This window comes from Eutrema salsugineum, unplaced genomic scaffold (assembly GCF_000478725.1).
Source record: "Eutrema salsugineum unplaced genomic scaffold, Eutsalg1_0 scaffold_4, whole genome shotgun sequence".
Classification (NCBI taxonomy): Eukaryota; Viridiplantae; Streptophyta; class Magnoliopsida; order Brassicales; family Brassicaceae; genus Eutrema; species Eutrema salsugineum.
In genome coordinates this window covers 15,250,450-15,261,609 of record NW_006256686.1, presented here as the reverse complement: position 1 = coordinate 15,261,609, position 11,160 = coordinate 15,250,450, and the positions used below count along the sequence as shown (strand labels likewise).

Sequence of the window (11,160 nt, the reverse complement as noted above, 5' to 3'; positions counted from 1 at the left end):
AGTCTGCATTGTTAGAATTTGTTCTTTTGTTGATCTAATGTTATCGTATAAACTTTTAGAGTTGTAGAATACAGGCTCGGGTAAACAATCAGATGATGGAGCATTTCAATCAAATATGCGAAGAAGATCAATGGTTTATGTTGACTGGATTTCTTTTGAATCCTTACAACTGGACTAATATCCAAAGTATTACAAAACACGATTACGTTATTACACTGACACAGGGAACAACGATCTCACCAGCTTTACCATTAACAAACAATTCATTCTATAATTTTGCATCATTCCTCTCGATTTATGAATTCCCAGATGCTCATTATTATCTAATTGGTAAAAATATTTTGGTATCTTCTTATAATGCAAAATTTATAGTTCGCACTAATGTCTTAATTTTGACTAATCACAATCGCAGATTTGATTGGAGTCGTTGAAGATGCTAGATATTTTACTATTACATACCCGGATGGAACGACTACATCATCAATTTGATTTAATATAATAGATGATGAGTAAGTATATCTCAAACTGTAGGTTTTTGAAGTTTAACTAATTAATTATTAACTATATTCTTTGTCAAAATATAGGGAGTACATGCTAGAATGTGTTGCACATGGTGAGTTGGCAACTGAAATAAGAGATAAGTGTAGAGAATACGAAGATCCCTTTGCTATATGTGTGTTAACCGATTGGTGTGTAGCAATTGACGGGGGCATGTTCTCTGATGATACATCAATATGTTATTTACAAAATCGTTGTATATAACATAACAATATTCCAATATATATGTTTTAGAGAATGTGTCTATCAAGGATCATGATGACGATGGTGTGTCCCGTTTTATCACTGATTCACCTATTGATGAAGTTTTGACCTTGCGCAATAGGTAAGTATGTTTCGATGTGTTGTTTAAATTGACTTATGAAAAAAAAAAATATGTATATTTAGATCTACATGATTTTGTTATTGAAATTTCAGGATTAGAGAGAGATTATATGGGTTGGATACAGATGATGTCTAATGTTTTGGGCCGATTAGAATGATTCAAAATCGATAATCCATTTATATTATTAGTTTTTTTTAGACACTTTTTTTTTGTATTTACAAGACTGTTTTGGGTCAAGAAATTTCGTGTTATAACCAAAATTCGACTCTTCCTTTAACAAATAATTTGTGTTAACCAATAATCTATCTAGAATATTCATCATAAATTGCAACTTTCCAAAAATGGAACATTTTTCTTTTGGAAAATATGGAAAATGCACTGATACACGTGACACTTTCCATAACCGTTATTTGGATGTTATATATATCCCCATTTTCTCATATACATTGTTAAAAATAAACAACAAAGTAACCCTTCCCCACAACTGTTTCTTTGGTTTTATAAAAACATTGTCCAGCAAAATTACGTTCACTAACTTGGTGTAATGATTGTATACTGAAGAAATTATTGTATTTTTTTATTATTTTTGACTCGGTATGCTCGCCTATCTCGGTTGCGTGTATGCTTAGTCCACCAGATGCAATTAGATTTTATTCTCTCATATTGCATGCTGCTAATGTCTCGAAAAAGTACATTAACGGATGAAAAGACGCCTTTGACAGACAATTGTTGTCATTTAAAATAAAACCTATAAATAATTTAATCTTTATTTTAATAATATATATTCAATGTTGTATGTTTCCATAAGTTTATTGGGTTGAAAAAGGAAATAATTGTCTAGAATGTAACGCGTATATATATGTGTTCGCTTTCCTTCTTTTTTTTTTTACTTTTTCTTTTGTGTTCTTGACAGAGAAAAAAAAATGTCTCATGTTGTTGATATCTCTAGGTTAGATTATTACACCACCGGTGGTGAAGTTCATGTGCAAGTTGTTCGACTCTGAAAGAATGTAAATTTCTTTGGGGATACAATTGAGATGATTCTCGCTGACGATCGGGTATTTCCTTACGTAGTTGTTATTTCTTTATATATTTCATAGGGTTGTTTTTAAAAGCAATTTTTCTTTTGGATTTTACACTTGAATTTATGCGAAATCGATCTTAGGGTCATCGTATCGGCGCAACTGTCATGCCCGATGAAATCGCTCTGCATGGACATGTACTTAAACAAGGTTACTGGTTTAGGGTTCGTCGATTCGTTGTTAAGAAGGCCAGTGGTTCGATATGCATAACCGTAAACAGGCATCGGTTTATTTTCGGATCTCATACGGTCGTGATTCCTATGTCTCCAGTAACCCATAATTTGCACTTGCATCTCAATTGCATACGCTTCTTTGACATCGTGACTCGCGGATTAGATTTTGAGTTTTTAATTGGTAATATTGGTAACCATCTGTTAGTTTTGTGACAATTTTAGTATAATATATCGTTTTGTTAATATCACTTTTTTTTTGTATTCGATATAGATGTAATGGGAACCGTGTTGAAGATGGGTGATCTCTGTGAGATCAACAGCGATGCTTATGAGAACAATGCAACATATGTTCGATTTGAACTTCTTGATGCAGGGTAAGATCTATGAGTTTATATCCATATGTCGTTTGTTTATGCAAAAAAAAAAAAAACAATGTATCGTTTTGGTTTTATGCCATCTAAATTGGAAGAACCTTTTTGTTATATTTTAATCAATTAGGAGAGATTGTGTATTGCCATGTATCGCCCGTGGGAATGTGGCTAAGAATCTGCATAGTGTTTATCAGCGTAATCAAAGTGAATCAGTGGTGTTGGTGCTGAGGTTTTGGAAGATGACTAATGGTCAAGGTAGGTTTTTATTCCTCTTCTTTAGTATTTTAGAATAGCTAATCTTGCATTCTTCTAATTCTGATTCATAAAATTAATGATAGGTGTTGATAAGAATTCGGTTGTCCTATGCTCTTACCCTCCTTGCTCTGATTTCCTGTGTAATCCTGTTGATGACGAGATTGTCGATTTCAGGGCTAAGTAAGTATTAAATTTATTTTTTCTTTATTGACATATTTTGTTAGTTGATTTTTAGATATATTGATCTAACATATCGATTTCTTTTTTTTTTTGTAGGCGATACCGCCTTAACTAATGTACCATCGATGGAATGTCAATTCCTTATCTTTCTTTTTAACGTTTGTAAAACTATTATATTATGATACTTATTAAATGATATCGGTTGTTGTTTAATCTACTATTTCGGTTTGACTCTATGCATACTGCATTATGTCTTATTTATATTATGAATATTATGAATGATTATGTCTTATTTATATTATGAATGTTATGAATGATATCGTTACATTGTCTTTAGTGTTTAGAATAAATTTGTATATCAATGGTTTTGAAGTGTTTTGTCTTTTTTGGTGATGTATGGTGATTTGAAAAGTTGATTTGTAAACTATAGTCTACTCAAAGGGCTAAGTATTCATTGCGTTTTTGAAAAAATATCTGACAACTTCTGATAGATTTGAATAGATGGATATCTATAGTTTTTGATATATGTATATCTATAATATTTTGTAGATGTATATCTCCAATATACAATAAACTTAACATTTTTGATTATATATATATAATATTAATGCCTAAACCGCATGTAAACGATAAACGATTGTGTCTTGATCAATTGGACTGTAAATAAAATAAAGGAATGGATAATCAGGCATATGTCATTATTCTTAATAATGTTCTGTCAAAAAATACCGCGTGTTGGATTCTTAAAAAGTATGTCAATAACATATATAATAACTGATTTGATTCTAAATCTGTTTGATATAAACGATTTATTATGTTACATTTAAATTATATATCATCTGAGCCCAAAATTTGTATACATCTTATGGGCCAAAAAATTCCGTGTTGTAACCAAATTTGGACTCTTCCTTTAACAAATAAATTGTGATGGTCTTGAATGATTAAGAGGTTAGCCCTATAATTTATGAATATCTCAGTTATTGCCCTGATCTATTAAATTTATTAGTAATTAATAATGTTTTCAATATCAATCATATTGTTAATGTGTTATCTTAATATTTTCTAAATTTATTATGTATAATAATTCTTTCTCTAATTAAAGGGTTTTAAAATTCAAAATAATGAGAAAAAAGTCAAATAGAATTGTCAAACAAAATAAATGAAAACATCAGATGAAATAGGTAGATTCAATGGCTAGGGAAAATAGGTGAGTGATAAAAAAAGTAGTCATCTTCAATGTTGTTAAAATCATCTGTGTAGTCAAGCCAGCAAGAAAAAGATAAATAATGAATCAAATATTCAACAATTTTGTTTAGTAAATCTACAAGATGATATCGGTGAACAATGCTTACATAAAATGACAATTTTCGACTTCAGGAATTGGTGGATCGAACAATATTTCAGAGAATTCTCGACCAGAACAAACACATATTTCATCTGTACAATATAGAAAATTATATTAGCTACAATTGATATAAATATAAATTGATATATGGTTGGTCGATAGAATGAGAAATAACCTCCATATCGACACATCTCCCAAAATCTCAATACACAGAAAACGATTTTGCGACGAGGAGTATTTTTCCATAAGGACTCAAAATGTTCAGCATCTCTTCCCCACGCTATGCAATTGATGTCGACACCCCTAAAAACCAGAATTAATATATCATTTTCCTTAACATCGAGAATATGATAGTAAAGATTTATATATGTATTACTCTTTGTATCAATGGATTCTTACTCGAAATCTCTAATTGTAAATTTTAGAACACTTGAGTTGATTCTCTGATTTCCGATCCAAAATTGGTCTTGACGTTCCAATTGACAAACTTTGATAATACCTCCGATCAAATCAACTAGCATAAAGCAATATATTCATATAATTAAGTAGAGTATTAATTAATCTAATTGAGTATAATAAAATACTAAGAAAACATACCAACGTCTATGTTTTCCATCAGAGATTTGTCAAGGACACTTCTAAAATTAGCAAATGAATACAACTGGTCATCTGATTTAGGCGATGTCTTCTCAACATGAGTATCCTCATCGATACAGATATGGAGACCATTGACTGTAATCCTCGAAGTTCCCATGTGTGGAGTAATTTTGAAGTTACCAATGAAGTACCAATCTTTATCACACATCATGCCTTCATAATGGTCTACTAAACGATTCGGAATCGATGCACGTATTCGATCACCCTAGATTTTTAGTTAAAAAATAATGATGGTATTGATAATATATTAAGATTCAGACAGTATGTTATTTTTGAAGTTATACTTACATGTTCGTCTGTGAATATAAACGATCGCTGAATACCGTGAACACCTAGGCTTTCCTCGACACTCTTGATAACTTGAACACAGATAGAAGATCGATCAGATGCTATATCTAAATCTGAAATCATCGTGCAAGGAGACATTTTTTGAAAAATAGATGCAGTTATTCTTAACAATGAATATAATCTGATTACGATTAAGTAGGCCTGGGCATTCGGATATTCGGTTCGGTTTCGGGTTTAGGGTACTACTTTAAATTGAAAACCACCGTTACGACAACCAATAGTAGTGTTTGCAATGTTTTGAGAAATAACGGTCATATTTACCAGAGAAAAATGCTGAATGGGATGTTTTTAAGTTTTAAATTTGAGGAATAGGATGTTTTGAAAACCATAGAAGGAAATGACTGTTTTTACTGTTTGTCTTCCCACAAGGGCCCTTAGGCAAATTTTTTTTTTCGGAATTGCCATTATCAAAGTAAAATAACTAAAAATTCCTGATTAAATCCGATTTCGTAAACCGATTACACAAAATTATCAACCGAAGTCCAATATCATAAACCGAAGTAAAACCAAATGTATAATTTATCGACACCCCAACATTTGAAATAAAAATTTAATTTGGGATCCACATCTGGACGTCATCTATCTAGCATCTCCGGCAATCCATCTCCGATTAGCCATCCGATTTACCGTTGTAATGGCGCGGAAAGTAAAAAAATCGTTAAGGCGCAACAACACCGTGCCTCTGGTGTCGAGGCGAGTGCTCCGGAGTAACTCGAAGACAGCTCCGACGGACCACTCGCCCATGCCGCCCGTGCCACCGCGACGGAATGACCGGGTTAAACATCCCATTCACTCGAGTCGTTTGAATCCACGCCGGCGGTGTAGAGCCAAAGTACAATTCGCTCCTCTTCTTCTAGAATGGCCTGCTCAGAATTCTAAAAGTAAGTTACATTTATGAACTTCGACCTTGTCTGAACTGTACTGGCGGTTTGTAATTAAAATTAAGATTGAAACAGGGCGCTGATTGGCTTCATTTATGTATTAGCGCTTATGAACTGTAGTACTTATGTCTACATATTGATTTCAAACGGTTGGATTTCTCTTATATCATCTAGAAACAGTTACAGAAGTTTTTATAGGAGAGCATACGAATAGGGTAGTTTTCCCAGATATATGTTCTCTCTTTCGAACTCCTTCGAACTCCTTTCCCTCAAACATTTCCCCTGGGTTTGCATTTCACTGTTTATCCAGAATACTATATCTTTTCGTGCATTTCGGAATTGTTGTTTTCGTTCAAATACAGGAATGGAAGACGGAGAACCTTCAAATACAGGCATGGAAGATGGAGAAGCTTCAAATAACCTTTCGAAAAAACTACCAAAAAGAGTCCTCGGCGATGGTTGCTACCCCGTTGGTGCTCGGTTGAACATATATTCAAAGGCCAATGTAATTGGCCTCCTTGTCGAGGCGTTAAAGGGTACTGAAGATCTTGAGAAGCTACTTCATTCCCAGTTTGGGAAGTTATTCCATCTACCTGTTGTAAGATGTTGCAACAGCGCCAAACTTGTCCATGCCCTTCTATCACGACAACTTGTGACCACGAAGAAACACGAGATTTGGTTCCTCTTTGGTGGACAGCCTCTGAGATATTCGATACGGGAGTTCAAGGAAATCACTGGATTGAATTGCAATCCCGAACCTGATAGCACAGAAGAAGAAGAAGAAGTCAGAAAAACAGGAATCTGGAAAGACCTGTTCGGAAGAGCGAAGGCTATGAACGTGTATGATGTGCTTGAAATGCTAAAGGATCTGGATCTACCCCGATGGAAACGGCTTCCATTGGCCCTAATCGTTCTTGTCGACGGTGTTCTGTTTTGCAATAGCAAAAATCTGGCCCTCACCGAGAAATACGTTGAGATGTTGAGTGACTTGGATAGGTTCATGCTGTATCCATGGGGGAGGGTATCCTTTAACAAAACAGTATCTCGTTTTCAAGCTCCGAAGGCATCACGGATGCCGAGAAAAGGGAGAATCCTGTAACACGATTGCGCCGTCAACTTAAACAGAAAACCAGTGTATGCTATGGATTCCCTCTATCACTACAACTCATGGCCCTCCAATCTATACCAATGTTGGTTTCCAAAATTCCTCAACCTGATAACTTGAAGACATTCCTTGAAGATCCCGAAGGCTGTCAAAACGTTATCACACTGTTGCATCTTGGGGACATACATGCCGTGGAATCCGACCCTCTGGTAAATTATTTGTAGTATTATATTTAGTACTATTTGTAGTCTTATTTTGTAGTACTTCTCTAAAAAGATAAGTGCTCTGTCATTTTGGTTGGTAATTTTGCAATTGTATTTTTTTTTTGTCTTAGTTGTCTGTGAAACAGATGGTAGTGGATGATGGTGAGAATGACCAACAGAATGAATTGCGTTGGGGAGATGAGGTAGAGGATGCCGAAGTTGCATTCATGCAGGAACTCATGGCCGAGGGGTACAAATTCACACCTTCGGGTTTTGCAGTGGCACCGGCACCTATCGTGGATATTAGTGATGCAGAGGACGAGGTTACCAATGAACAGGAACCTGAGCCATCCACCCGACCGAAAAAGAAACAGAAAACTCATCAAACTGAAAAACGTAAGATGCAGAGGAAGAGAGGCAGGGGCAAGAACTCTTCTAATCTATCGGAAGATGAAACACCTGAAAGTGGACAGATTAAAGATCTTAAAAGATGGATAGTGTACTTCAGAATACTTTGCTCCTTCGTGAGATTAAGACCGAGTTGGACAAGAGATTGGGCGTATACCAAGAGGACGAAGAAGATGACGATGTACACCAGTCAAAAGAAGATGGGGAACAGGATGACGAAGGACAGGATACAAAAAAAGATGGTGAAAAAGCAGATGAAGATGAAGACGAAGCTGAAGATGGAGGGGCACAGTCTAGCGTACGCCATAATGATGGTGTACACCCCGAAGATGGTGTACACCAGAAAGAAAGAGATGATGAAGAAGGGACCTCTACTTACTACGGCGGGGACCATTATTCTCCCAGGGACCATGCGTACTTGAAGACTCCAGAAGCTCCGACGATGACCCCTGAACCGGGACAAGCCAATTCAGGAACAACTCGTCCACCTCTTTACTTCGTCATTCCGGATGAAATTCCACCTTCTGGCCTCAACGAGGTGAGCTAATTGTTTAGTCAGCAGCTGACTCTATTAAGTTTCATAACGTGGGTGTAATGTGCTATGTTTTTTATGACTTATTCAGGTGGATGGTGGTAGAAAAAATTTGGTGTCAGGCCCCTTAGTAGTCTACAAACCTCAGACTCCTCACCCATTGAGCTACGAATATAAGAAACATGAAGCGCAGACAGATGCGCAGGATGCACAGGTCAGACATTAAAGTTGTTCATATGATATGGATGTGTATACAGTAGTGTTTAGGTATACGCTAGGTATACAATTGATATGTTATACGCTTTATTGTTACGGTGGTTTGTAGGGTGTGGCTAATGAGGACGACTCAAATGCGGGGAAAGATTACCATACTGCGCCTGAGGATGCAAGTGATGCTTCGCAGAAGACCCCTTGTACTCCAAAACCCCCACAAGAAGTTGAGGGATCGTCTGGTGTAAGGAGAACAAGTGGAGGAACAGGAAGAGGACGAAGAGGTAGAGGAACAGGAAGAGGAGGAAGAAGTAGAGCAAAACGCCAACGTGTACGGTCAGACAAGATTCGAGATATTTCCACCGCTGATTCAAAGGTGAAAGCTTTATTTGTATCCAGATCGAAAGCTGCGTACAAACCACTCGAAACAGTTGACCAAGATCACTTCAAGGCATTTCAGGAGTTATTATCACGTGAAAGAAACATGTAAGTTATATCGTATTGAAAGCAATTTATCCTTAAACTTTCATTCTAATCAATTACCAATTGCTCTCATTACAGCGACTTTTGCATTGTCACTGGTCATACTGTGAACAATCAATTCTTCCTACAAATTGCGAAGCCTACTGAGTGGGTTAACACGATGGTAAGTATATAGTTAGTACTTACTCAATCTTTAATTATCTGTATTATATGTTATTTATGTTTTGTTTTTCGTAAGCACATGCAAGTCATAATGGCCATGCTTTGGAGACGTAGAGGTGAAATATACTTGAAAGACAGGGTAGCATTTGTAGACACCTTGTTCATATCCATCATCGGCAACTACTACAACGATTTCATATCGCGAGACAAAAACCAGTATGACTGAGGGAAAACCATTTAGGGCATTGTATTGGGAAAACCAGCAAAGTGGGCTAATCAGCGGCAGAGGCAAATGTTTGTACGGTTTGTGGACGTTGTATACGTCCCCATGAACTGGGGGTCTGAGCATTGGGTGGGCCTTGTAATTGACTTTAAAACGGGCAACATAAAGATTTTGGACTCATTCATCAGTCATAATGATGAAGCGGCTGTGGAGCAGTATATGGCGCCCGTGTGTCAAAGTATGCCATTTATATTGAAGCGTTATTTGGATAGCAAATTAACGGAAGGCCTACGCACCACCCCTTACACATGGAGTCGTTTGGAGGGCATATATCAGAACAAAAGATCCGGTGACTGTGGTCCATGTGCGGCGAAATTCTTAGAGATGCATGCTGCAGGCCTTGGAGTGGAGGATATGGGTTTGATAACGGACGATGACGTTGACAGGTTAAGGGAGAAATACGCCATGGACTCATACGAAGAGTTTGTCGGGAATCCGGCTATTGCCAACGCTTAGGACAAATGTTGAAGTTTAATGTTGAACTTGACAATTTATGCAAGGGTTATTTGTTGGATTATGTGTTTGATAATGTTTAGGATATGGGTTTATTTGATAATTTATATGCTTATAATATTGTTTACTTTACTATCTATTAATTGGTGTGTCGATTATTTAATTTGCTTATAATTTAGTTTACTTTAATAATTGCGTATCTGTACACCTAATAGCGTTTAGTTGTACACCAATATGCATCAAATGGAAGTACATAAAGACAAATTTGTTTATACTTCACATTATTTTAGTATTTATTAATTGTTGTGTGAATACCTTGTTCCCGGCTAAATATGTACCTGTACACAAATATCCATTTAGGTGTACATCAACTGGGTGTACAACAAGGAAATTTATGGTTTATCCACTAATTTTACAAACTCATTTACAATCTTAACGGTAACCGCATTTAATGTATACGGTCATTTAGTGGGCTTTTTTAATTATTATATATATGCAACATAAAGAACCGTTCCGCTTCACAAATCCTAAACCGCAGTTATTCCATCTCCATAAACAACCGTTTTCATCACAATTGAACCTCACAAATTAACTATGGCACCAAAGAGAGGGCGATGTGATGCGGATATCCGTGATTGTCAATCCCCTCTGATGGCGCTTCCCGACGAACTATTGGAGAAGGTTCTCGCATACAGTTGTAACTCCGTCCAACAAATTTTCACACTGAAGCAAGTTTGCAAACGGTTCCAGGCCTGCACTTTAACCAACAATTTTCTAGCATCGGTTGATCCCGTGGAATTGGAGATGCCTATTCCCGAAGATTTTGATATGCCTTTTATCGCGTATTGGAAATTTCCCAACTTGTTGAGGACGATGTATGACGCACGCAATCCTGGTTTGCTGTTCATGAAGGGGATGCAAGACTACTTCTGCCGTGGAGACAAATGTGGCATAAAACTCATCAAGGAATCTGCAGATATGGGATACGAAACAGGTATTTACATGTATGGCATGTACATGAAAGCAGTGGTCGAAGACCCTGTGGGTTTAGAGTATCTTTCAAAACTAGGCAGGGGGGCAATGAGGAGAATAATTCGGAAAATTATTGATGGAGGTGAGCGTGGTTATGTTATTTTGCCAGAAGAG

The 11,160-nt window shown here is 36.3% G+C and overlaps 1 protein-coding gene across 1 annotated transcript; it reads left to right on the top strand.

Moving 5' to 3' along the window:
- Positions 1-6,539: 6,539 nt before the first annotated feature.
- LOC112084572 lies at positions 6,540-10,017 on the top strand. Its single transcript, XM_024153721.1, has 9 exons — positions 6,540-7,171; positions 7,216-7,489; positions 7,615-7,806; positions 7,992-8,429; positions 8,515-8,637; positions 8,749-9,119; positions 9,195-9,279; positions 9,355-9,417; positions 9,520-10,017. The coding sequence occupies exons 1-9, from the start codon at positions 6,540-6,542 to the stop codon at positions 10,015-10,017; spliced, it is 2,676 nt and encodes an 891-aa protein (XP_024009489.1).
- Positions 10,018-11,160: the final 1,143 nt, after the last annotated feature.

Coding starts and splice junctions, on each gene's coding strand:
- LOC112084572 (XM_024153721.1), top strand. CDS start 6,540: ATGGAAGACGGAGAACCTTCAAATACAGGCATGGAAGATGGAGAAGCT. Junction 7,490..7,614: donor CCGTGGAATCCGACCCTCTG/GTAAATTATTTG, acceptor TTTTTGTCTTAG/TTGTCTGTGAAACAGATGGT. Junction 9,120..9,194: donor TTATCACGTGAAAGAAACAT/GTAAGTTATATC, acceptor CTCTCATTACAG/CGACTTTTGCATTGTCACTG.